Source organism: Anopheles maculipalpis, chromosome 2RL (assembly GCF_943734695.1).
Source record: "Anopheles maculipalpis chromosome 2RL, idAnoMacuDA_375_x, whole genome shotgun sequence".
NCBI lineage: Eukaryota > Metazoa > Arthropoda > Insecta > Diptera > Culicidae > Anopheles > Anopheles maculipalpis.
This window is the reverse complement of record NC_064871.1, coordinates 87,136,174-87,163,654: the sequence shown is the minus strand read 5'-3', so window position 1 is coordinate 87,163,654 and position 27,481 is coordinate 87,136,174. Positions and strand designations below refer to the sequence as shown.

Sequence of the window (27,481 nt, the reverse complement as noted above, 5' to 3'; positions counted from 1 at the left end):
CATGTCATGAACGTTCAGCCAAAACCCTGGTCTGCCGGCAAGATATGCAACCATAGGGAACAAAATCAATTGCTGCTTATCGGCCTTATATTGCCCGTGATTGAATTGGTTGGATCGAAAAACAAAATCCCATATGACTCTCGCCCGTCCATTCGAAGCGGTAAAGGTAGAGCAGTGGAGCAGGGTTCCATTGAAGCAGGGGTAAGATAATTATTACACTTGCCTTGCATACCCGAGCCGTGTCCATCGCTCGTCGAGACAGATTCACTTGAACCTTGGAACCGAGCAACAAAACTTTACATACGACAAAAGTGAGTGGAGAGTGTGACGTGTGAGCAGTTAATGCAGTCCGTGTGCTTTACAGCCCCCTATCTGTGTAATTTGAAGTGCAGCCGTTGGGTGTTTGGGTCGTTTGCTGTTAAAGTGAAGTGTGAAGGGGGGAAAGTAAAATAACACCAGCTGACAGTCAATACCAGCCTGGAACATCGATCGATAAATTGGCAGATTGTAAAGTTTGCATTTTCTAAGTAAGTGCCGGCCGCTTTAATCAACCAGGTCCAGTTTATAGTGAACGGTGTTCGTTTGTGGTTGATGTGGTACTTCGTAGATTAGTCCTCAAAGTGGTAGAAATCATATTAATTATTCTAAGCTAATCAAGGCGAGCTTAAAGCACAATGCATAAAATAATTCAGGAAGTGATATTTAAGCTTAATATTCTAATTGTACAATTCGATGAATATCCATCGGTAACGTCTGTTAAATATCTCTAAAAATGTTGGAACTTACCCTTGAAGCTCTCAACACACGTAAGTGTCAGCGCGGGTAACCCTTTTCTCCCGATTGTGTCTATCTTCAGATGGATTTTACCGTGTACGATTATCCGCGCGAAATCTGGCGTTTGAAGCCGGGCTGGGAGGTGACACTGAAGACGATTACTTTCATCCCATTGATACTGTTCGGTGTGCTTGGCAATGCGATACTTTGCTACATACTCGTACAGATACGAGCCCTTCGGACGCCGACGAACCTGCTGATCGTGAATCTGGCCGTAGCCGATCTGGCAACGCTCGTAATCTGTCCGCTGATGTTTATGTTTCACGACTTCTACCAGAACTATGTGCTCGGTGCGATTGGCTGCAAGACGGAAGGATTTCTTCAGGGTGAGTATTAATAAAACCCAATTTGTAGTATTGCCGTAGAGCGTAAATTTTGTATGTGTGTTTAGGGGTTTGTGGCACCTAAAAGTATGCAATGTTTATTGTTCGGAACTTTTTTCAATTATATATTAAGTGTAAAAGTACAATTACAGATGATTTTAGGAAAATCTGTTTCAATCTCCACTGGTTAGTTTTGCAAGTTTGTGTTAGAGAGCTAGAAGATCAGTTAAGCCTCGAAACCTGTAAAATAAACAGATAAAAACTGACTTAAGTCATAATAGACCCCTTTGCTGTGAATCTACAAATTTAAAAAATCTTATTGCATACCTTCAGGTGCCTACGAAAAATGGCAGCAAGCTATTCGAAAAGACAAAACCCCACTTTTAAACTGGGATTAAACAAAAATACTACTTACCTACCTTCCTTTCTCTCTCACCCTAGGCTCCCTGCTTATCACCTCCGTACTGTGTCTGTGCGCCATCAGCTACGACCGCCTGACCGCCATCGTGTTTCCCAAGCGTTCCCGCCTTACCAAGCGTGGTGCGGCCGTGCTGATCGTCGCTTCGTGGATCGGTGGCTTTCTGCTCGCACTTCCGCTCAGCCTGTACCGAGCGTACCGGGAGCGGCAGTGGAAAAACTATCTCGAAACGTACTGTGCGGAAAATACGACCTTCCTGCCGAGCTACTGGCATGTGTTGATCGGTGCGCTCGTTTGGTTTCCGCTGCTCGTGATGTTCTGCTGCTACAGCCTTATCTTTCTGAAGTTGGATCGATACGAGCGGCGCGTGCTGAGAAAGGAACATCCTATCTCGGTGTCGTACAAGCGGAAGGTGGCCAAAACGCTATTTATCGTGCTGATCGTGTTCGTGCTGTTGCGCATCCCGTTTACCACGCTCGTGTTCATACGCTACAATCGCTATCTGAACGACAATCAGAACCAGGTGGGTGAAAGAGGTTATGTTGTGAAATGGCTTCATCCTGTGGATAATGGATCTCATCTGGAAACAGTTGGACATGCCAAAAAAACTGTCAAACATGTTCTGGTTTGACCTAATAATAGCTCAAATCTTAAAACAATTTTAGCTGGAATATATTCCGAGATTTGATCAGTCTATTAGATTCCAATCATTCAAAAGGATAATGTCCAGCTCAACGCGTAAAGCGTATAGCGTTAGCGTTAGAAGTAAAAAGAAGACAACCTACTAACTTTATGATCCATCACTCCATGATGAAGATCCATCACTTTAAAACTCTTTGATTCTCTCGCCAATTTTTGCTTTCATCGCAACAGATCGGCAACGATTTCCTGGTCCTCTGGTATGTCTCGCACTATCTCATGTACCTAAACGCTGCCCTCAACCCACTCATCTACGGCCTAACGAATGAAAACTTCCGCAAAGCGTTCCGCAAAATAAGTCTCTCCCGGCTGCTCTGCATTCCGGCCCTCGCCAGCAAACGCCCATCAAGCGGCAAGGGACGATCGCGCGGTATCAACCGTGGTTCGCCTAACGGGGGCAAAGATGCTGCCCACGGCATTGCGATAATCGGAGGACGACTTCAACCGCGTGCTCCCTGCGGTACGAACGAAAAGATGGCCAATCTATCTAGCTGGATCGTGTGCCAGACACGACGGCCCGACAATCCACCGACCAGCCCATCCAAGGACACGAAGATATCGCAGCTCAAGTTGACAACCGACACGCAGATGCCTCACGACACGACGATCGCTTCGGATGGTTTTATGTGACACGTGCGTCGTGCTGTTCGTGTGTGAGTAAAGCGGCTCTCCCGCGCGACAGAGAGCGAGAGAGCGTGATCTGTATTAAAGCGATTACTAGTCACAGCGATTGAAAGCGATTCCGAAACAGATTTCGACAGGCGTTCCGTAGTTGAGTCCGTTGCCAAGGTCAGTCCACCTCCAGCTTGCGGAAGGATCCTTCCATCCCGAACAGTGTGTCGGCCGTTTTAGCCTTACCGACGCGCTTCCGCTCGTCCGTCCCGTACTGATCCTCCTCCAGGAAGTAGTCCCGGTAGGAGAGGATCTTTTTCTCCCAGGCGGATGTTATGTCCTTCAACGAATCACTCTCACCGCCGTACTCTTTCGGCAGCAGACGCTTCGGTATGTGTTGGTACAGCTTTTCCAGATTGCTGCCATGTACGTACAGCTGGAAAATGGACGAGGGTGGGAAAATGTGTTAGAGTCTTTTCATAGCAAAAAAAAGGAAAGCAAACAGTGCAGTTCACTAGTCACTTACCCGCGATCGGTTCTTTTCGCTCATGAATGATTTGAACATGTTAAACACGGTCTCGAATCCGGTCGGTGTGTTGATGTAATGGAATCCTTTCTGGCGCAGTGGTGATCCTTCCTGGCTCATCATGGTCATCTTCTTTACAAATGTTGGTGTAAATTGCAGAAAGTGGGCGCTCGTTACGTTTGCTAGGTCGAGTATGCCAACCTGTTGTGAGCGATACGTGTAAATGGAAGTAAGTATAAGTCGGAATATACCTAAACTCATCCAACTGGGCTTCCACGGTATTACCAAGATTAATCAGAACTACTTTATCTTAAACTGCGTTTTGGTATGCTTCACTCAAGCGCCATCTGTTGGTACTTATATTTGCACGTAAAACGAGCTACTAATGATATCCCTTTTTTTAAACGAACATTTTTGTTCAAGAAACATTTTTGTCTTTAGATAGGTTTGAGTACACTTATTTGTAGGATTTTTCGCTTAAAGCGTTTTAATACTTCCTCTTACTTAAATTTTAACAAACATTTAGGAAGAATTGGCTTATGCTTCGGTACAGAGATGTAAAATGTAAAAAACTTTCTACAAATAAAATCCTTGTTTAAAAAAATCCTGCGTCGAGGCCAAAATATACGAGAAAGCTTCAAAGACCTTAGGACAATATATGGATTATTGTCATCTAACTTGAATTTTTTTATCTGTTTGTACCCTTAGAGAACAGTTTGAGGATAATTATAGAGCTCTTTATGTATTAAATATTCTAGATTAATTTTTTGTATAAAATATTGTACTTCAGCAACATTAGACGCTCGAAATCGATTAGTTTCAGCACAATTTTTTCGTATTCAAATTTGTACTAGAAATGAGCAACAAATACTAAGAATATGCAGAGAATTTTTGAGGACATTATTTATCATTACAAACCGCTGCTCACAACCTTGACCACTCCAATGTGAAACAAGTCTACTACAAAACAAGTCTTGATAATGAGGTTGATTGATCAAGTAACACCATGTAATGTAAACATCTCATTCTCTAGCTGATGTTCTCGGCATGCAGTTTGTAGTAGTAAAGTACGGGTGGTAAACAAACTAAGTAAACTGAACAATAAGCTACCTCTAGCCCTCTCCAACCCCCTTGAGCTGGCAACTAAGCTACCTTTCGCCAATTCACATCACAATAGTTTTGGTTGCTTGATTCACTTGTTACAAACACCTCCGCATCGAGCGTTACTTACGTCACCTGAGTGAGTAACAACACAAGCACAGTCGAACACGGGCAAAGACACGCCATCCAGCGTGTCTAGCGATGCTTCACCATCCATCACGATGACGTCCTCTTATCAAACAGTAACACACATACACCTGTGCTGGACCTGCGATAAGACTCGGCGTTCACACACATTCTCACCCTCCCTCGAAAACCTAGAAGCTTCCTCCATGGAGACAAGGGGCGTACGTGAGCCGCGCTATCGTCGTCTATCCCTTTACACCCACTCACCTGACCGGCGATCACCATATTGTCGTCCTCCAGCATCAGTATGTCGTTGATCATGGTGCTCACTTTGATCACCTCCTCGATCGTGTACTGCTTCGGATTGTAGACACCTGGCCGGATAAGCATGATGCGCGGTGCATCGGGCCCATCGGTTAGCGGGAGCGGCAGTCCCACGCCAAGCCGCACAATTTCTCGCGTCCGACCCATGTCCGGATCACGGTTGCGCATCAGCTCCGGGATGGCTGTGCGCACGCTGTAGAACATGTCGATCTTCTCCTTCGCACGCTCCAGGCTGTACTTGCAGCCGCGCAGAAACGTCACCAAAAACTGATCATCGATCCGGGCCCGGATGTGTGGCGTACGGGCTAACCATTGCCGTAGTGCGGCGAGATCCTCTTCGATGCGTTCGGGCTTTTCGTTCAGCTCTCGCTTCGCCTTCTCGTGGAGTGCCGCAGATATAGGGCGTAAGTTCACCATGGCGAGCGTCAGATCATCAAACACACGCACACGGAATGGCAGCTCTCGCACGAAGCGGTGGTTCACTACTGACAGGTCGCGGCTAGCACGCGTCGAACTTTACCTCGCTTCAGGTGTACGGGGATATCTACACTTCCTGCAAATGATAAGCCCGGTAACGCACCTTGCACACTACACTTATCGTTGTACTCCGACGTTGGTGGTGGTCCGTCCGCAAAGCGCCATCTTTCGACCGCACTTGCGAACTACCGCAACAAAGCGGTCTGCCCGTTGTACCGGGGACAATGCCAAACGTGATTGAAGCCAAAGCTAACCCATCGCGCGTGGATTGATCGGGAACGATGCGGGCTCTGCTTGGTACCGGGACTTATCTTATCAGCGGTATCACGGATAGAAGCGAAACCATGACGAAGCGATTCGGCGATTGCGCGTTTCTGCGCGTTCATGCCCCAGCGTTGGTCGCGAGCTATTTGCAAAACGCAATCGGAATTCCCGCGATACGGTGTTGTACCGTGCAATCTATTGTAATTGATTTGGGTTGCGTTGCAACATCTTCTGGCACCTGCTATACTGCTACTAGGTAGGTGATATAGATCTGTTTTATGCCTTGCCTTGCTTGCGAAGGAATTGTGAGGGATTTTTTTCTAGGAGACACTACTTCAAAGGGGTTCTCGAGACTTGCAATGAGACAGAACTGCTCAGGACTCTGTCCTTACAGTTTATAGAGCTGCTCCAAGGTTCAAAGAGCGCTCTCTTGGATTGTCCGTGCCCTAGGCAAGACGAGCAGTCTCTCGGTCCTAAGTTTTCGGAAGATTTTGATAGCTAAATCCGGATCCTTAGAGAAAAATTGAAGACAATATTGTATAAAAACACATACGAAATTCTGGTATCTCTTTCTCAAAAGATTCTGACTCGGTTTTCCTCTGGATCACGATCATCCATCCAAGTACTCAAACACTTGAAGTTTCCCAGTTCCAAAAGAGGACATCTTTATTCCATGTCTTAGTGTACCATTTTCCAAACATCCGCCTAATCAACCTCAAGCTTACGGAACGAACCCTCCAATCCGAACAGACTGTCCGCATTCTTCGGGCGCCCCGGACGCTTCTTTTCGTCCGTGCCGTACTGATCATCCTCCTTGAAGTACTCCTTGTACGAGATCACCTTCTTGGCCCATTTGTCAACGATGTCCTGGATTGGGCCAGCGTCACCACCGTACTCGCTTGGCAGCATGCTTTTCGGTATATGTTCATACAGTGATTCCAGGTTACTTCCGTGGACAAACAGCTGCAAACAAAAAAGCTCGCTTGAATAATAGTACGAGACTAACGTGGACCCTTGGAACATACCCTGGAACGGTTCTTTTCGTTGAGGAAGCTCTTGAACAAATTGTACACCACCTCGAAGCCACTCGGCGTGTTAACATAGTGGAAACCCTTCTGACGCAGTGGCGATCCTTCCTGACTCCACATGGTTGCCTTCTTCACGAACGTTGGACTGAACTGCAGGAAATGAGCCATCGTGCAGTTGGAAAGATCCAGGATGCCCATCTACGTCCGACACACGTTTCACATCAGTATTACTTCTGATAACGATCTTCCGAGGCCATGCTTACCTGTCCAGCAATGATCAGATTGTCATCCTCCTTCATCATAACGTCCGCCATCATGGTGTTGTACCGGAACACTTCCTGGATGGTGTACTTGCTCGGGTCGTACGTGCCCGGGCGCACCAGAATAATTCTAGGTCCGTCTGGTGTCACCGTGTTCGGCAGTGGTACCGCCACGCCCATCTTGACCAGCTCCAACATCTTGCCTTCCTCCGGGTCACGGTTCCGCATCAGCTCTGGCAGTGCCGTCCGAACGGTGTAGTACATGTCCAGCTTTTCCTTTGCTCGCTCGAGACTGTGCTTGGAACCGCGCAGGAACATCATCAGGAATTGATCATCGGTGCGGGATTTGATGTACGGACTCTTGGCCAACCAGGCGCGCAACGCGGCCAGATCCTCCTCGATCCGTTCCGGCTTCTCGAACAGCTCGTCCGCAGCCTTCTTTGCCAGCTCGGCAGACAGAGGCCTAAGGTTCGGCATTATCGGTCTTCTTTTTTTTCGGGAGGGCTGATTGCGATAAGCTGCGATATAAAAGAATGGGGTTCGGGTTGTAGTCGTTCCCGGTGATGTGACGGAACTTCAAGGTCATCCCGGTTTTGATGTGCGGTTGAAGTTCAAGGAGCTTCTGTTTGTATGCAAATCAAATTTCATCGATGCGTAGCTGATGATCTTGAACACTTATCTTACCTTTCACGAATCGATTCCTTTCCTTCTCAACAACCACACACACACACACACACCCACTCAGTCTCTCTATGTCAACACAACACACAAGAAACGTCCGCGTTGCGGAATGGTGGCCTCTGTACTGGATCTCCCACTTCGATTCGCACAGCACTTCGATTGGTAAAACGGCATTGGTCTTGGTCGGACGGTGAACTTCATTATCGATCTTTCCTTCGTGAGCCTTTGGTGCGATTAATTTATTGATCTTACTACGGCTACGGGGCCGCGATAAGATAGCAAGCGCACCTTACAAGGCATTAGATCTTTCGGGTGGATGGAATAGAGGATGGCAGCGTGTGTGCTTTTTTTAAAGTGAAATCGGTTGTCCAAATTTGCACACTCATGTTATTGTAATGGGGTGGTAAGTTTGCCCCTTTTTTCAACTAGCAACAGATAAGGGCGCGTGTGTGCTGGATAGACTGTCGGGTGAGCTTTTAAACGTAGTTGTGCTAGCGTGCGCTAGATGGCGCAGTAAGCGTCGCTGTTTGAAATTTGAATCGCTGAAGGTTGAATGCTTTTTTTACCGATGGCGTGTGAAATTATTATTTTTTTGTAAAAAAAATGGCAACGTGCACAACAGCTTCAACTGGGTGGTGGATAGAAATATCGGGGTGGAATGTTCGACAAAAAGATGCGTGACTTAGGACGCATTGAACAATATGCGGAACGCCCCGATCGGACCAAAACTGTACGAGTAATCACCGATTTTCCACGAGAATGCTGAGTTTTTCCTCAATAACTGGGTGAAGGAGTGCAGGGATCAAGTTGGGGTGTTCTACAAAAAGGTGGACGGATCATAGACGCATTCAACGGTAGGTCATTCATCTCGATTGGCGGAAAAATGAGGGAGTTATCGCCGATTTTCCACGGACATGCAGGGATTTTCAGCTATAACTGGGTGAAGGGGTGCAGAGATCAGCTTGGGGTGTTCTACAAAAAGATGCGTGGTCCAAAGACGCATCCAACGGTGGGTCATTCATCCCGATCGGACCAAAACCGACCTACTATTGGATTCTTTAATGGTCCGTACACCTTTTTGTAGAACACCTCAACCCGATAAAGGGGTGGAAGCTTTACCCAGTTATGGCGTTCCCATGGAAAATCGGCGATAACTCTGTCAGTTTAGGTCCGATCGAAGCGGTCCGCATATCTTTGATGCGTCTTTAAGTCGTGCATCTTTTTGTGCAGCATCACATAATGGGATTTGACCTCCAGTCCTAGCTCAAAGGATTTTAACGTCCCTTACTACAGCCAAGGGGATTCCTCAAACACTCGAATCTAATTGGCAGCACTATATAGCGCTTTACAGACAATTGTGCAGCTCTTTAAGCTCGTTGTTCTCCAGTTAGTTTTTGAGGAGTGTCAAAAAATGAGTCAAAAACGAAACGTTTTGCATACCTTCAGGCTCATTTCATTTTGAGATGATATCCCTAGGTTCTCCTCCACAAACTGATTCGCATTCACGTCTTCACCACGACCTGGGGCTAGGCATTATCATACCCACTTACCCCACAACATCTTATCACGTTTTAGTGTTGTCAGCTGCAAATGTCTTTTTGTTTCAAGTATGTACAGTAACCTACTTGTTTGCACTACAAATATTGACTATTGTTCAGCATTGTTCTAGCTAATGAAGCTTCGATCCTATTGAAGTAAAGCATGCAATTTCCATTTCAACCATCAATGATCGAACCATCAGAAAACAACACATGATAGCGCTCTCACGCACACAACACGACACTCGAATTTCATAACACCCAAACAATGATGATTCATTGCAATCGAATAAATTAGAAGCTAATATTATTCCACCGAACCAACCGGGCCAACGGTATTAGCTGTATTAATGAACTTCCGGTAAAAATTTGAGGCCGTAAAAAATTGCACCGTCAGCAAACATACGCGCCATGTCTGCCATGACATGTGTGAAGCCACACCGTAGGCAAGAAAGTCATCGTACGGCGGTTATCTCAACCGAAACCGGATCGAGTGAGCGTCTATATATATATGTGTGTGTGTGTGAAGGGGGTTAGTTTTGGCCGAGATTCACTGCATCTGACCGGCAACATACAGTGGGGAAGTACGGGACACCCCATCACACACAACGTGGACAGCTGGACGGTTCCAGAAGTGGGCAACAGTCCACTATCTTATCTGATCAGTATCCGAATATGTGTGCGATGTTTCGTTGTGCGGTGTGAAGGTGTGCACGTATAATGTAACACGATCCAAACCGACCGGGTCGTTCAGTAACGTGTGACAGTCTCGTGTGGTAGCATCGTTGTTTTGCACAAATTAGGAAAACAGAATGAGCGTTAAGCTGGACGCAGTAGCGAAGGAAGTGTTCGTGGCACCGGTTGCGGATAGAAAAATGATCGTAAGTGTTGATCATGCGGTCGGAGTTACTTGATGCTTGATTGGCGGTCTAATTGGATGTTGTTGTTTGCAGCCAGTACGCCCCATTCCGGAATGTCTCAAGCGCAAAGCAGCGGAAGAGCTGAACGAGCAGGAAGCGATTATTGCGGAAGAGCTGGCAATGATCAAGACCTGGATGCGTCAGTCCGGCCACATCCGGGGCCGGATGGAGGAGCAGTTTTTGCTTGGATTTTTGCGCTCCTGCAAGCACAGCATGGAGCGGGTGAAGGAAAAGCTGGACACGTACTACACGATCCGGTCCGTTCTGCCCGAGGTGATGCGCAACCGGGATCCGCTCGATCCGTTCGTCCGGAAAGTTATCAAAATGGGGTAAGACTTCACATAGGACTGGGCGTTGCGGGTCTACGATGTTGGTGATCATGTGTTATTTTTATCACCTACGCAGTGTGACGGTCCCCCTGCCCAAAACGGTACATCCGGACGATCCGAAAATCATTCTCATTCGTGGCGATGCGTTCGATGGTGATGTGTGTGACTTTCCGGACATTCTGAAAGTGTTTACCATGATCGGTGACATACTGCTGCGGGATGATGATCAGATGATGATCTGCGGACAGGCGGCCATTATCGATCTGGGTCACTCGTCCAGCAGTCATCTGTTTAACTTCAATCTTTCCTTCCTGCGCAAAGCGTCCATCTTGAACCAGCAAGCGTCTCCGTTACGGCAGAAGGGATTCCATTTTATCAATACGCCGAAAAGCTTCGACATTGTGCTGAACATCTTCAAAGGGCTGATGACGGAGAAGAACCGCAAACGCACGGTACGTACAATGATCGCCTTCTGGATGCATCCATCGTATCGCGTGCGTGCTTATGGCAATTCGGTCGTAGTGATAAGGGACAAAAACTTCCGACTTATCGATTTGATATGCATGCACACACACACACACACACACACACACACACACACACACACACACACACACACACACACACACACACACACGCACATAGATTGTGTTTTTTTGAGCACTATCTATAACAAGTGCTAATTTCTCGTATCTTCCCCGGGCTTTTTCCCAACAGATTGTATCGCATGGTTCCAGCCTAGAGTCACTACACAAGTACTTCCCCAAATCAGTACTTCCGGCAGAGCTGGGTGGTGAGCTTGGACCGGTTCAGCAGTATGTGGACGAATGGGAACAAAAGCTGATCAACAATCGAGCGTACCTGATCGAGGAAGAATCGCTCGGTGTTGATGAAGCTCGGCGAAGAACGACAAATCCGCTGGCAGAGGAGAAAGATCTGTTCGGGACGGCAGGCACGTTCCGAAAGCTAGAATTTGACTGAGGCTGTTCTGGACGTTGTTTATCTCCCTTAGACAGTGGGGGATAAGCAGTTGATTTTCTTATTTATAACTTCGTTGATTAGATTACCGATACGACCGGTAATATACTGCATCAGTGATTAAACCGATGTACAATTGCTGTAGATTAGAAAGCATAAGAAAGCTGTAGAAGAGCATACGCCGTGTGAAAATTGTGTTGCCAAAAGAATCTACTTGCTGATCTTCTTCAATAGGTTGTGAGTGAATGATTTATCCTATTATTTGTTAGCGAAAATAGAGATTACATTATCTAAGTGTACAAAGAAATAAAAAAATTGACCAGGTTCCAATAGAAGTAAAATTAGCAGACAATGTATGAAGAGTGTATAATAAATTAAGCTTGAGGGAAAAATGAAATATCTTAGAAGTTTTCTTATTTAAGCCGATCACACGTACTAAACACTGTTTTCACTTAACCCGTGGAGACGCCTAGTACTTGTGATTTGTGAATTACTAACTGAAGACAGTAAGTAGTTTGTCCAGTGTGCACCCGACTAAAACGCGAGGCCAATAGAACTGGATTGAGGATCAATGCGATGAGGACAAAATACCTGTTTGTTGGAGGCTCTGACCGTGATATAGCTCAACTCGGAGGCAGAGTATCAGTTGATGGTGACGATCTTGAGGTGGTAGAGGAGTTCTGCTACCTTCAATCATCTACCGAAGGCGCATTGTTCAGGGGAATCGTGCCTACTATGGACTCCACAAACTCCTCCTCCACTCCAGAAGACTCCAACAACACACGATATATCGCACACTGCGTCCGGTAGTTCTCCATGGGTACGAGTCCTGGACTATGCTGACGGAGGACGCCAATGCACTCGCCATTTTCGAACGGCAGGTGCCAAGGACTATCTTTGGTGGTGTGTGCGAGCAGGGCATGTGGCGAAGGAGCCCGTTAGCTGGATCAAGTGGAGTCAAACTTGTCGGAGATCGAATGCAGCCGTACCATCCACGACTGCTGCCATTGTCTTCCGATGGGAAACATGATACTAAGAATAAGAAAAGAAACATAATTATTAATCCAGATTTTATAGCCCTCTGGACCTCTCATCAGCCTACCGAACAATCTCTTGAAGCAACCGGATTTTGGTCATAAATCCGCATCTGGATCTGAATGATAGCAAGTTTAAGTAACGGTCAGAAATGTAGCAGTGGTATGCTGTTAATCAATCGGAGGTATTTAGGATATGTAGAACGCATGCAACTAGCACAAGAATACCAATAACTAGTCAGTTAGCTCCACTGAATTCCTGGAGTCGACCGTCGGAGTTTCTTGATCGGAGAATTCAGAATCAGGGGAGATCGTAGGGGAGAGTAATCGTGGAATAACATCTACTGATTTTTTTATGCAACACACATGCTACATACCTATTACTAATTGAGTTAGCATTAAAAAAGCTACTTTTTTCAGATGCATGGTAAAGTTAAACAGTTAAAGATACTGTAATCAATCAAATTACGCTGTTTTCTTTAAAAAATCTTTAATTTAATAAAAAAAATCTAATCTTTCCCTTTCCATATTGCGGTCTTTATTTTTGTTAAGCTTTAATAAGCTATTTTATTCGACAAATTCGCTATTTTGAGTAGTCTGTAGACGAGTGGTAGTTATGTTAGAAACTTTCAAGAAAAAAAGTTCTCCTGCGTGTGGAAGGACATTGGATAACGTGCTTGATTTGGATATTAGATTCAGGATAAGTAAGGTCTGGCTTTATTTAAATCATGCGTATTGATTATCCCTGCAGACGAATACATCATTCTATCTGCAAAGGAAACATTCCTTAGACACCTCGGTACGCAACTCAAGCACTTATACAAAACCGTTAAATACCTACAAAAGAGCATAATCACAATCGAGTTCATCGACAATATGGCAGTGGTGGACTTTCAACGGCCATCATCATATTGCCGGTCCAGTACCGGTCCAGGGCACACCTCGTCCGCCGACGGTTTTGATGGATGAATGTACATATATTTTGCTCACTGGAACACGAGCGAATATTATTGCCTGTTTTAATCGCTACCAGAACCAATTTCCGTGCACGCTGTCGACCACGTGGCCCCGTACATCCGGCGACCGTTAGTACTCTGGGTCGCAAATTTCGCACAATGGCGCGTCCGCCAACACATTACCGCACACGCAAGACCGATCCATTACAGCTGTAACACAGACGTGGAAACGATTGGGCCAAGATTTATGGTACACAATCGAACGGAACAAGAACGGCCGGCCAGGTACGGGAAGGTCATTTCGTTCTTTATTGTCCCCTGTGTTCAGGAAGGCTGCGTGAAATCAAAAAGTATCCTCGCAGAGTAGTAAAGTGTTGCTAGTACGGTCGCCCGGACGCAGTCACCTTTCGTGAAAGGAGCTCATATTAACGTCGCCACTTTCACTCCAATGTATTGAAAGTTCAACCCCAAAAAATGCCACTAAGGCGGAGGTTAACGGTAAAATCTTGTTTCCAACGAATCAAGACGCATAAATTAGCAACGTCCAGCAGAACGTCTCGAACACAGCACAGTTCCACAGTTGGCACTTCACGCCATTTTACCATTTCGGCGGTAAATCGCGGACGTAAAGTAATTAATAAAATACCGTACAAGGATTCGGCCGAATCAAAACTCAACCCACAGAAATTTTGGTGTTGGGGGGATCCAAAACAATTCACCATTTTTTTCTTCCTCTTCTTTTGTTGCTTCCGCTGAGCAGTCTAGTGTCGTGATGAAATAATCTAGAGTTAAAGGATTAAACTCCTGATGAAGGGCTTTGTTTTGTTTTTTCCTTTCGTCCAAATCGTAATGGCTTTTGGGGACAGTTTTAAGATCGCTCGAAGTTCGTTATCGCGCGACATGCTCAAAGCGGTAACACTATCGTGTGGCGTAATTGTGGAAACTTAGGGTATGATTGTAAACATTCTCACCTAACTGTAACCGAACATGCAAATCACATCACATCATTGTGGGAGTTTTATTTTTCGTTACTGCTCTTTCTTTTACAACACTCCACGAAAACAAATCACGTGCCAAACACGGAAAGGGGCCATCTTTTCACTCGAATCGAGGTGATCCCTTGATGATTTGCTCATTTTCGCTGCACAAATTAGAAGACGGAATATGAAAAATCGTTTTCTTTTACAAGGAATATGAATGATTTTTAGGAAGTTATGTGTTTCTTCGGATATTTAAGTATTATTCGAATGATAATGCATTAAAATTTAATTTCAACACTATAATTTTAAATGCTCTGTAATTTAAAAAAATAAGGCGATGCGTATTCTAATATACGCATGTTGTGTATGATTTGTATGCTGATTGGTTCATGTTTGATATTTTTAATATTCCAGTCTAGTGATTATAACACCAGAGTTGAATTGAAAATAAAATAAGAGGTCTCATTTCGGGTTGGCGCTGCAACAACCGTCAATAAGACCACTTTGATGCCAGCTTTTCAAAGAGCTGATTTCGTTACTTTTACCAGTTGTAGCTTACCAAATTTTGGTAGAATGATCATCAACAACTGAACTATCTAAAACATCTTTGTTTTTTTTTTCCAAAAAGTTCATCAAACGATTGTGTAATAATAAAAGAAACCTACAATATGTCTTAAAAATTTTCTACCCAAAAAAATCTCCCAGTGAATCTTGCCCAAACTAATAACGAATATTTTCTTTGATTTTTTAAATTGATGAATCGTTTTATTTTGTGATCCTATGTGTATTTAGTCATATTTTCATCAGAATTAATAAAAAAACTAATAATAAATTTGACGATTCTTACAACAACCAGAACGTGTTACCAAATATTCAACTAAATTTGGCGGGCAACTAATTGTATTGGCGGGCATTTTACATCAATCCACGTGGCCAGGTTACATTATGTACAAAAATCGTTGTCATTAATTCAAATATTACACCGGGTGTTACGATAATTGTGTCAAATTGTAGCCATTTTATTCGAAACTCAAGATCTCACTGTGCAACTCTCCACGTTGTGCGTTCTCTCTCGCTCTTATTCGTATCCAGCGCGCGCACTCTCTTTCACGATTGGACGTACAGTAGAGTGACAATGTGCTTTGTGCTTAGTTTAGTATTGTTTTTTTATCAATAATGCATGCATTTCGTCAGATAATAGTTATTTGATCTAAAACATACACATTATTCAGCCACAAAAATTGAACACCTTAGTTACGATGCATTAATGGGTAAATATTCCTATTTCTCCAGATCTAAAAGGTAAACATTACATAGACAGCTGAGACTCTACTGTAGCAAAAGAGAACAACAAACCCGAATGTCAAGCTCCTGCTCAAGCCGGGTTCAAAACAACGAATGTACGCATCCACGCACCTTTTCTTTGGGCGTTTTGCGATCGAACTCAAGCCAGCTTCGGGACGGGACGAATGTTTTTCATTTGACATTGAGCCATCGGGCGCTACAGCAAACAGCAAGGTAAGTTTTTTTGCGATCGCACACACGTCTCGGCTCCGGTATCCACAGCAGGCAGTGTCCAGACTATCAGCCCGCTTTCTGAGGTCAGCTCGGTGTCCTTACGCGAGTCCAGTGGTCAAACCGACAGTGACCGCCGAGCCCTCCGGTAGTGCAGACAAGTTTTCGCACGAGTGTATTCACCTATTCGCGCCCGGTATCCGTGCCCAATCAAACGTGCAATTGTTCCGGATTTGTGCATTTACTGTCCGTGCGTGTGTGTGTGTGTGTCTGTACTTTTCAGTGGTGTTTCCGGTTCCCCTCAGCTAGCAGTTGTCCGTGTGGAAAAGTGAAAGTGCAAACATGTCGGACCGTGTGCTGCTTTCGAAAGATTCGGTCTACCAGCAGATCCAGGATTATTACAACGCCAACGGTGCGTCGATTAACATCAAGAAGCTGTTCGACGAGGATGATATCCGCTTCGATAAGTTCCAGTAAGTGTTGTCACTGTCATTCCATTCTTACCAATCGGTTTGCCCTATAGAAACACACGCACATACAAACGTACTAAAACCCATGCCCACGGTTAGGGCCTGCGGTCTTCACGATCATGTCGGACCACGCTTGACCTCCGCGATCTCTAACGACACGGTCAAACGCAACCAAACGCGAAGCGGACCGTTCGATCGGTGAAAGGCAACAGCAAATCGAAAACGGCTCACCTAGAGAGCATATTCTGCTACTACTAGCCGTTGGTCTTTTTGATGCTTTTATTGCCGTAATTTACCACTTATGTTACGTGCTTTTCTACAGCATGCAGTAATACTATTAGTAGGTGACGTAAGGATTCGATTTTCGCCATAATACATTGTCGAAATGCAGCAATGGTGTCTCAATGAACTTCCCGTTTTTTTTTTTTTGGTTGGCAATAATGATAAGAGATTTTCTTGTTGCAGAAACGAAAATAGTACTGTGCTTTTCATTATCTATAACATGCTGAAGCTCTACTCCTCTTTATTTGATAATTTTTTTACAATTATCGATGGCGACTTGCAAATGAATCTTCGAGCTGGTAAAAAGAGTGTAAATGCTTGAATTTAATGTAGCTTATTGAAATTTGTAATTCTTGTTGATTTAAAGAAAAATTAAATCAGCCTTTTTGATTGATGATGTGATGCAACATGCGTTCAGCTTTGTTTATATCAATTTATATTTGCTTAAATTATTTAGTAACACCATTAACAACTTTACTAGTCCCCGAACGGAAAGATGAATAAGTTTTAAGAATGGTTCGGTAGAATGGTAGAATGGTTCAATAATAAATTTCCTTTTCAATATTTCAAAATTTCAATAACATTTTCCTAAAATTTTTGGTATCCAAAAACGTTAACATATCAGCTATTTATTGTGCTTGTCTGATTTAAGAATTTTATTGATTCTTTGGAAGAATGAGTTAATTAGTTGATTGCTTTTGAATGCTTGTTTTATTTATTTATTTAGTTCTAGTTTAGTTTAGTTATTTATTTTATTTAGTTAGTAAGTGTTACGGCTCGGTGCCGTATTCTTAGCTCTTCTTGAGCTGATTTTGTGCAAATTTCTCAAGGCATTTCCTGCTTGTTTTATCTCGGACATACTCCGTAAATGCTTGTTAAGGTTAGAGAAAACAAAATGCTTGTTTTGGTGGTCGATAAAAAATATTCCTAACTTGTTATATGTATTGTAATACCAAATCCATGAACAGGTCTCATGAATGATTTGCCGAAAATAAAACCAGCTAGGTGACAAAAATCGTTACACTTCAAAATATTAAGTGAGGTTTTATTAGAGCCAACAAGTGTGTAATCTAATTTGTGTTCTTTAATTAATCATGTTAACTAAATAATTCTTTACAAAATTCTTTTGATTTCCTTACAAATTAAACTAGTTCATAGCTCTTTCAATCTCAATGAGCAGTCTTCAACAATATTGAAGTTTTTGTGATGTTCAAAACGTCGTAGAAAAATCAAAAATGTTGTAAAACACAAACCATCCGAACAGATAAGATTGCAATACTTTTTCCCCAATCGGTTCGGATTGATTGTTTCAACAGTATTTGGTATTTATGTTTTAATCCGACCCAAGCTCACATTACCTAACCTTTTGCAAGGGCATACGCGCGGCATAAATAGAGCGTCTCTCTTTACGTTCACATGAAGCTGTATCGTTGTTTTGTGAATGTTTCGTTCCCTCCCGTACTTTCAAATGAGTCGACTGGTGTGCGCCCGTCGATGCACGTGACATAACGCGTTGGAGGACACGAAGCTCACGCGATACAAGCAATGAAAGCGCCTACAATCTATGAAAGATTTTAATTCATTTTTAAAAAATTCTTATCACAAAGTTTCTCTCACTTTCTTCTCACAGCTTGAAACTGACGACCCCGAACGATGGTGACATCCTGCTCGATTACTCGAAGAACCGCGTAACGGACGATGCGTGGAATCTGTTGCTCGAGCTGGCGGAATCGCGTGACGTCGTGAAGATGCGCAATGACATGTTTAACGGCGAGCGGATCAACGTGACGGAAAACCGTGCCGTCCTGCACGTGGCCCTGCGCAACCGTTCGAACAAACCGATCCTGGTCGATGGCAAGGATGTGATGCCGGACGTGAATGCCGTGCTGGCACACATGAAGGAGTTCACCGAACAGATTCATAGCGGTGCGTGGCGCGGTTACACAAACAAGAAGATAAGCGACGTGGTTAACATCGGCATCGGTGGTTCCGATCTTGGTCCGCTGATGGTGTCGGAAGCACTGAAACCGTACAACCAAGGCATCCGGTCGCACTTTGTCTCGAACGTGGACGGTACGCACATTGCCGAAACGCTCAAGAAGCTCGATCCGGAAACGACCCTGTTTATTATCGCATCGAAAACGTTCACCACGCAGGAAACGATCACGAATGCGACCGCGGCGAAGCGTTGGTTCCTGGAGCGCTGCCCGGAGAAGGAACAGGTCGCGAAGCATTTCGTCGCGCTGTCCACCAACAAGGAAAAGGTGGCCGCGTTCGGTATCGATACGAAGAACATGTTTGAGTTCTGGGATTGGGTCGGTGGACGTTACTCGCTGTGGTCGGCTATCGGACTGTCTATCTCGCTTGCGATCGGGTTCGATAACTTTGAGAAGCTGCTGGAGGGTGCCCATTACATGGACAATCACTTCATGACTGCACCGCTGAATGAGAATGTAAGGAGAGGGTTTTTTCTTTCGCTACAAAACGCCGACTAAAATAGCTTTTTTATTCTGTCTCTTTGTTTATTTTTTACATACGGCTAGGCTCCAGTAATTTTGGCACTGATGGGCATCTGGTACTCGAACTTTTACGGTGCCGAAACGCAGGCCCTGCTACCGTACGATCAGTATCTGCACCGATTTGCCGCCTACTTCCAGCAGGGTGATATGGAGAGCAACGGTAAGGGTGTGACAAAGTCCGGCGAAAAGGTTGACTTTGCGACCGGTCCGATCGTGTGGGGTGAGCCGGGTACCAACGGACAGCACGCGTTTTATCAGCTGATTCATCAGGTAAGGTTGTGCCCTTAATTTGTCGCTTTTGATTTTTAGACGGCTAAGTTACAGGATAACCGTTTCCGGATGGAGGAGTTTGACAGCAATTGTCACATTGCAATATTATATATATTCTCAATACGAACAGTATATCTCTAGCTGCTTGAAGTATGTTTGAAAATTGAGCTTTATTTGCTCCGTAAACAATTACGAGCGGCACTACAAATAATCGCGATGTTATAAGTTCCCTACTTATACTGATAAGGGTTCTCTTTGTCACCATTTCCCAGCAATACTTACTTCCTCTATAGTAAGTGTATTACAGCATATAACCGATCTAGATTTTGCTTATTTTTTGTTGTTCCTTGAGACAATTAGAACCCTTTCAAATTCCTGCCATTGACCGTATGATTAATGATCGTGAATGCGGGATAAGAAATAAAAATCGTCTACACACCGCGACACGATATAATATTTAATGAGCAAATTTTATCACCCTAATTAATTATCATTATTAGAAAGAGGTTAAAAAGTGTTTCCTCACCCAAGTGGCCGCATTAATTTGCCTTCTTTAACAGGGTGGTAGAAAAAAGGGACTACAACCAAATTCCAGTCGCACAGGCAAAAGACTGAAAACGAACTCCAAATTGACTCGTAACGATTAACTGCTGGGTGTAGTTTTTTTTTCAAGTCACAGGCGCAAATCGAAACAGGCAACAGATTGACTCCCGTTGAAACCGTGGATACACATGTATTGTATGGCATAGTTTTCACTACTAATTTACCAACCAACTTTTCACCTGCTTTCCCTCGTGCTTGCGTTGCGTAATTTATCGTTTCCTTCCGTTTCCGGCGACGAAACCACCACAAGGGTCGCGTGTGGACAACAGGCTGCTCAAATCTACCGGTGCAATTAAGTGAAAAGGCAAAAGTGTGGACACCGTGGATTTTGGGACCACTTTACCGTGTGGATTACGAATGTGTTAATCTGTTACAGTTTTCGGCGTTATAAATTCTTACCTTTGGCGAGGAAATGACTCATAACGTAAATTGAGTAGTAAATAGCACCACGAAAAGAATCACGTGTCACTGACTGACCGATTCGTTAACTTAGAGCCAATTTTATAACAAATTTGAGTACCTTTAACTATCACGCAGATGAGAAGAACAGTCAATTATTTATTTAAATATTGAAAACAACAAAAAACAGAATTTACTTTTGTTCGTTGGTCCTTGATTGTAAAGGACATTAGTGTATTAAGACCAATTCTAAATCACTTCTATGCACTAGCTTTTTTTTGCCTATGATATGGGGGAAAATGAAATCAGAAATTTCATTTGGTTTTTGGAAATGAAAATGAAAGAAGTTGACGTGATTCATATGGCGGCAAAAGTACCAAACCCAACCAAAGAACCACTTTGTCGACCCTTCAGTAAGCTTCTGCTACAAATGAGAGCCTCAAACTTATGATGTATGTGCCACCAGCGTTTGTCAGGATTGACTTGGATGGTTCACGAAGTCTTGAAAAATAAATTCAAAATAAGCATTTAAAAATGTATATTTCTCGAGGTCCGAATCCACCTATCTACCGCTAATCGGATTTACTTGCATCATATAGGTCACAACTGTAGTATATATTTTTGAAGATCACAAAACACTCGTCCGTGTAGCGTCTTTAAGTGACGGATTTATTTCAAAAGGAAAGCTTTTACTTTGTTGCGCAGTTCTCACTGCTCACTCCGTATGGCGCAATTTGACACGTACACCCGCTGTTAAGAACCAAAATACATGCCACCTGGCAATTACATCGCGAACGCTTCGACACCGGCACACGGTTCTGTACTTTAACAGCATTGATTGCGACCGTGCGATACCGAAGAGTGTGACCTCGATATTTTGGATGTAAGCCCGTTACGGGGAGGAGTGAGGATTCAATTGCTGAGCATACACACTCTCGATCCATTTTCGTACTATAGTACACGGCGGTTGGAGGGATTAGTGATTTGAATAAGATTCCGTCGCCGACGATAGCTTACGATTAGCACAGAAGAAACGACGACCTTTCGGTCTGCCGATCCGACCCGCGATAGTGTTCATGTTTATGGAAATTTTCTGCAAATTGATCGCTCCTCAAATTTCCCGAACCAGCAGCCGCTCCAATAAAAGGCACATAAAAACCTAACATCTAACGTCCGAATCGGTCACTGGGTATTAAATTGTGTTTCGCTTTTCATTGCCTTCCGTGGGCCATTGACTGGATTGCGTGGCAAGCTTGATAAAGGATCAATATGTATCGCGTTACGATTGCGCTTCGTTACCTTTTTATTAGCACCTTACACACTTTGTGGATAATGAGTTTTAATGTGTATTTTTGTTCTCCTTCTCTTCCTTCCTCCTTCTACCAGGGCACCCGGCTAATTCCGTGTGATTTTATCGCACCGGTCCAGACGCACAATCCGGTGGAAGACGGTGCCATGCACACGATACTGCTCGCCAACTATCTCGCCCAAACCGAAGCCCTCATGATGGGCAAAACGTCCGACCAGGCAAGGGCCGAACTAGAGAAGGCGGGTTTGGCCGGTGACGCACTGGAGAAACTGCTGCCGCACAAGGTGTTCACCGGCAACCGGCCGACCAACTCGATCCTGGTGAAGAAGGTGACACCGTTCGTGCTGGGTGCGCTGATTGCGATGTACGAGCACAAGATCTTCACGCAGGGTGTCATCTGGGATGTGAACTCGTTCGATCAGTGGGGCGTCGAGTTGGGCAAACAGTTGGCCAAGGCGATCGAGGTCGATCTGGCCGATCCGAACCAAACGACCACGCACGATTCGTCCACCAATGGTTTGATTAACTTCATCAAAATCAACCAGGACAAGTAAAGCACACGTGTGTGAGGGCGATTATTTATTTAAAAAATAAGCAAAAAAAAAAACACACGCAATGAAGTGTAGTGCACACTATTCACCCCACCCATCTCGGTATAACACCTTTCTTTTGCTGGATGCTTTCCAACAAAACACACTTCCTACACAAGCTATTCACGCCATTACCACTAGGCGCTATCTAGGATGGATGTTGACAGAGTCGTCTTTGGATAGGAATGAACGTAACATTGGGATCTGTTCGTGCGTACGAAAACAGTGGTGCAATATATTAAATCATTACAGTAGCGTAGCTTCGCTCGTACTCGGTGCGGCTCATGAGCCAGCAGAAAAGCGCTATAATGTTAATCCAATAAAAATATGTATGTTAAAACGTGTTTAAACTAAAAATTAAAATTCTTTTCTTGTTTAATAATTCTATGTTAAAAATGCCTGAAGGAAAACCTTTCTGTTTAATTTATTGTTCTGCTTTATCGTTTCGATATAATCGCAAAATTATTACCACAAAACATCACCAACTCGTGGAGTATTGCGGGCCACTTTTATGCTAAAATCTTTATCGCACTTTATCCCTTCAAAAGGGACTCCACGAAAAGCCTTAAAAGGAAATTGGGTGAGAAATTTATGATCCTGCTCCATCCAATCGCCCTATTCAAGGAAACCTACACAAATGTATGGAATTGGGACAAACAAACCTTCAGCTACTACACATTCAAGCCATTTCGATGGTCTTTCGGATAATGCGCGGGCCGATACGGTCACCAAACTTGATTCTGACAGTGATGGATGGATGGGGATAAAGTTTTCCTTTTGTCGTTGAACCTACCAACGGGTGATTATTGTGTTTGGCGATTCCTTTGGCACCTTTACTTCACTAGATGTCGCGTAGTAGATTCCTCAATTAAATCAAAGTTTTGGTGGCAGGGAAATTTCCTTACAAGCTGTCCCGAATTCCTGTTATATCCTTGGGGACTTCAAAACACTCTCGCGTGATATATGAAAGCTCGGAAAGTATTCCAAGTCGCGTAAAAGCATAGAAGCGCCCCAATTTGCCCCGAATTTGCTTTGACAAATGAATTTTCAGCGCCTGCAGGGAGACAATCTTGTCGGCTCTGCATGAAGTACCTTGGCTAAAGGATTTATATAGGGGATATGAAGATGTTTCGGACCAACCAACAGTACAGTTATCTTCAACAAAAACAGTTCACAATTTCAATCGATTACAATTGGAGCAACTATTTCATTGGTGAATTTTATTATTGTTCAGTGAAATTCGCTTCCACGGCACGGTTTTTTCTTTTTCTCTCAAACACATACACAATTTATTGCTTTCTTACACCGTAAATACACACTCCTACACGTATGGAAATCGGTCGCCAGTTCTTTCGTCGTAGAGCAGCAATGTAGACGATTTGCACTGCATTTCACCTTTCGTCGACCAGCACCAGATTGTTGTGTTTTTGGTTTACAATTAACTCGTGAAAGGCAAATGCCTGCAGATGTATTGTGGCGTGTATTATTGACCATCTCATCGTGAGCTTTTCTCATTCACAAAGAAGGAAAGGAGATGAAGAGGAGAAGGATGATCGGTTGTTGTTTTGAAGAATTGTATAAAATTCTTGCTGCTACAATAGCTTACACTACTGAATACAATGGTACTACATCCCTTTTTGTTTCTGTCCGGTCCCCGCTGGTGGCCAGTAAAACCTGTCGGCTAGTATTATGTACAGCATACTTTCAGCTCATACAACAATCGTCTACAGTCGTGGTTAATACATGCGAAACGCTTGTTTTATGGATTGAAAAACACTGTATTCGAACACCGGTTCTAAACCACAAAGCTCTGCCTTTTGTGATCTGCTTCTAGTCGCGGGGGCTACACTACTTTTTAAGCGAATTTAAAAATACCACCAAGCAGACACTTTCTTCCAATATACATGAGCGAGTATGACCGCACCATACCATTTCGAAAACAATAGACAAATGTGCACAAGACGAACGTTTTCAATTCGCAAAATAATAGTAATTAAAACAACAAAAAAAATCCTTGGAATAAGCAAATGTAGAAGCATCTTTCTTCTAATGCTGAATGCTGATTTAATGATGGCAAATACTGAAGAACAACATCATCCGACCATCGCAAATGGTGTAATGGAAAATAGCGACCTCCACTGGTGGGATTCCATAAAATGCGGATTCTGTCCTTTCTATCCTTTTCTCCCCGTTTTTTAGTCTCATTTCTCGTGCAATTTATATTGTTCCTGGCTCGTGTGTGTTTTATTTTCTCTGCTTTATATAGTAAATTCAATCGTGAGCGCGTACTGCACATTAAAACATTTCTCTCTGATGACGTGTTTCGGGTTGTTAAATGAGCGAGTTTCATTCTGCGCGGGGCGTTTATTGCGCTCTAAGCGTTTTCACTGCCCGATATCGGTATTCCTGCGGCGGTGTTAACCTTCCCGATCCCACACACAGTTAACCTTTTTATGTATTTTTTATCGCACCTTTCCTTGCACCACCTGTGTGCAGTAGTAGGTAATCACATCATACGGATAAGCATGCTCTTGCTTTTTTGCTTTTAATTGTTTTCCCCCACGCCTAGCTCTCGTCTAATGCACTCTCGATATCTTCAACTACGCCCTATGTATATGTATATATATGTATATGCCTGGTATCAATCGCGTTCCTCATATCTGTTTGTGTATGTGTTTTTCTTAGTGCTGTGTGTGTGTGTGAAGTGTGAAGTAACGAAAAACGGATACGCAGGGATGATCCGCAATTTTCTCGGTGTTGTGGATTGAAGGAAATGGGATTGGATTTGGTTGTTGGGTGTTGTTTTGTTTTGCATTTTACTGCCAGTCTTTTTTGATCTCAAAACTCCAATCCCACTTTAGATGCTCGTTCTTGTCGTCGTCGGTAAACAGGGAGGTGACGGAGTAGGTACCGCGGGCCATCATACCGGACGGGGCTTCCTCGAACGGGGTCGTGTAGCTCTGGATTTCCTTCTTTGGCGGGTAGGAACCGACCATTTGGACCATTTTGTCGACTGTAGGAAAGTGCGATACCACACAGACAAACACAGGCGATTAGTAAGGGGGAACGGGAAACCAACTCTACTACGCTACGCTTCAAAACGTCAAGCAGTTAACAATCGGAAACAAAGTACTGTTCCTGGATATTACCAGTTGCATCAGTAATAACAATCTTCCTGGCCATAGATGCTAGCCGATAGTGAAATTACAATTGTGCTATTAATTCTATTAACAATTCGCTACATTCGCATTTAGTGCTAGCAAATTTAGGGAAGAAAGTGCGCGCATCTAAGAGAAATCCGCAATGTAAAGTACGTAACCAAAATTTAGTCAATGTTTGATAGTCAATGACTCGCAGCATCATTTGCCGGATATAACAAACGTACTACCAAATATACAAACAAACTCATCGCTTTACATAGTCACTCTACCGTTATTTCTTACCATGAATGGCTAATAAAACGTTGCAATAAAGTGGTTTGCATTTTAAAAATGTTCAAGATTGTACCAGCCCAACCACAACACCGTGAGAGTGTAGAGCGAGACAGTGAAGCGTAAACAAATAAATAAATAAACAAATCAATACAAATGACACCGTTTATATCGTGAAAAGAAACTGATCAATGACTTAGATGATATGAGAGTGTTGCGCCTTTGGCCGTTTGGCAACCGCCCTTACCTGGGACACCCATCCGGTAGGTTTTCTGCACATACTTCAGCCCGTGCACTATCTCTCGCTGAACCACGAAATCGATACGAATTTTGTATTGAATGCCTTCTTTAATCACAAACACCTGCGAAGAAAAAAAGGGACAATTTTTAGCGTAAAATTTGAGTAGCGACAAGCGACACTCCAATACGCACATTCTTTTTCAACTTCGTTAAATCGCCGGTCAGGTCTAGTTCCATCGGATCACGATCGGCGGCAAGCAGGGCAAGCTTTTTCACGATTACCTTTCGTGGATCAGATTCATCTAGCAAAAGAGAAAAAAAAGGCAATAAGGTTTTAAAAGATGGCCGACCGACAAAAACCCTTCTGGGAGATGGGGGTGGTGGAGTCTTACCGAAGACAATCTTTTCGGCCTGTGCCTCTCCGAGCAATGCTTCCTTGTACTTCCGCAAGCTTTCGTCTTCCGCATCGGCGGCCATAATTTCTTCGATCGTTTTCTGCGGCGGTGGCTGATAGCTGCTGTCGTGTTCCTCCTGCTCCACCTCGGCCGGATTCACTTCCTTTTCCGTCGACATTTTGAGAACAGATTGTGTGTGAGTTTCCTTTTTTTTTTATTCCTCTTTAAGCGCTAGGATCTATAACATGACATGGAGAGATAGAAAGAAATATAATAAGTAATATGTTTGTTATGATAACAATGTAAGGCATGCTGTGTCTTGAATGATAAATATTGAATTAATTTAAAATAATAAAAAATCAGTCCAACAGTGACGCATATTTTAAACTAAATTAATACTGAATAAAAGTAAATACAAGTACACATTACTTGTGACGGCTGAACGGGTTAATCCTTTGACTACGGAGACCTTTTCCTAGCCACACAGTGGAAGAGCGAACCATCGATAACGTATCGGACCTTTTTTCTTATCAATAAAATGTGATAAAAGCAACTCGAGTATGTGCTTTGTATTTGCTGATGGCAAGTATTGAAAAAAGTTTACAGCAAGAGTGTGTTTGTGTGCTATGATTTCGGTAAAAAATAAACCTATTTGACCACAGCCCGAAAAGTGGGCAAATGCGCGCTAGGGCAAACCGCGATAAGAGCGTATTTTTCTTAACAGCGAAAGAATGCATCAAATTCATTACCCTTCAGCGCATTGTTTGTAATGTAAATTAAGCACAATGAATGCGTAATGCCGCCATAAACCTTAACCAGAGTACCTAAATGGTTGTCGTGTTGGTGTACATTCTCTAAATGGATTAAAACAGGACGCATCTTTCGATTACTCCGTTGTTGATATGTTGCAGGGACAACAACGATTACGGTAGCGAAGGCCAGTACGAAATGACACCACACTCACCCGCTCACTGTAGTTCACCATATTAAAAGTAATCAATAAAATTGATCCGATTCAACCGGTTCTCGCATAACCCATGCAAGTGTGAT

At 43.7% G+C, this 27,481-nt stretch overlaps 8 protein-coding genes across 8 annotated transcripts in view; 3 read left to right on the top strand and 5 right to left on the bottom strand.

Moving 5' to 3' along the window:
- LOC126567939 (peptide transporter family 1-like) overlaps window positions 1–27,481 on the bottom strand; it is a 490,614-nt gene that overhangs the window by 168,765 nt on the left and 294,368 nt on the right. The window lies entirely within an intron of this gene.
- The window catches only part of LOC126568306 (mitogen-activated protein kinase p38b-like), a 643,298-nt gene that overhangs the window by 392,088 nt on the left and 223,729 nt on the right, over window positions 1–27,481 (bottom strand). The gene's annotated exons all lie outside the window — the stretch shown is intronic.
- LOC126568209 (neuropeptide FF receptor 2-like) lies at window positions 675–2,904 on the top strand. The gene is made up of 4 exons (XM_050224652.1): window positions 675–746; window positions 857–1,160; window positions 1,599–2,098; window positions 2,449–2,904. Exons 1-4 carry the CDS (start codon window positions 675–677, stop codon window positions 2,902–2,904), a joined length of 1,332 nt encoding a protein of 443 aa, XP_050080609.1.
- LOC126568385 (retinol-binding protein pinta-like) lies at window positions 3,065–5,406 on the bottom strand. The gene is made up of 3 exons (XM_050224853.1): window positions 4,907–5,406; window positions 3,413–3,613; window positions 3,065–3,322 (listed from the first exon to the last, which is right to left on the bottom strand). Exons 1-3 carry the CDS (start codon window positions 5,378–5,380, stop codon window positions 3,065–3,067), a joined length of 933 nt encoding a protein of 310 aa, XP_050080810.1. The 5' UTR covers window positions 5,381–5,406.
- LOC126568386 (alpha-tocopherol transfer protein-like) lies at window positions 6,410–7,515 on the bottom strand. Its single transcript, XM_050224854.1, has 3 exons — window positions 6,996–7,515; window positions 6,730–6,930; window positions 6,410–6,667 (listed from the first exon to the last, which is right to left on the bottom strand). The coding sequence occupies exons 1-3, from the start codon at window positions 7,467–7,469 to the stop codon at window positions 6,410–6,412; spliced, it is 933 nt and encodes a 310-aa protein (XP_050080811.1). The 5' UTR covers window positions 7,470–7,515.
- LOC126568345 (retinol-binding protein pinta-like) lies at window positions 10,022–11,441 on the top strand. Its single transcript, XM_050224806.1, has 4 exons — window positions 10,022–10,092; window positions 10,165–10,460; window positions 10,537–10,912; window positions 11,178–11,441. Exons 1-4 carry the CDS (start codon window positions 10,024–10,026, stop codon window positions 11,439–11,441), a joined length of 1,005 nt encoding a protein of 334 aa, XP_050080763.1. The 5' UTR covers window positions 10,022–10,023.
- On the top strand, window positions 16,233–22,329 carry LOC126568079 (glucose-6-phosphate isomerase). Its single transcript, XM_050224497.1, has 4 exons — window positions 16,233–16,396; window positions 18,306–19,128; window positions 19,219–19,464; window positions 21,853–22,329. The coding sequence occupies exons 1-4, from the start codon at window positions 16,266–16,268 to the stop codon at window positions 22,327–22,329; spliced, it is 1,677 nt and encodes a 558-aa protein (XP_050080454.1). The 5' UTR covers window positions 16,233–16,265.
- LOC126568492 (rho GDP-dissociation inhibitor 1) lies at window positions 25,165–26,611 on the bottom strand. Its single transcript, XM_050224979.1, has 4 exons — window positions 26,429–26,611; window positions 26,229–26,338; window positions 26,044–26,158; window positions 25,165–25,378 (listed from the first exon to the last, which is right to left on the bottom strand). The coding sequence occupies exons 1-4, from the start codon at window positions 26,607–26,609 to the stop codon at window positions 25,182–25,184; spliced, it is 603 nt and encodes a 200-aa protein (XP_050080936.1). The 5' UTR covers window positions 26,610–26,611; the 3' UTR covers window positions 25,165–25,181.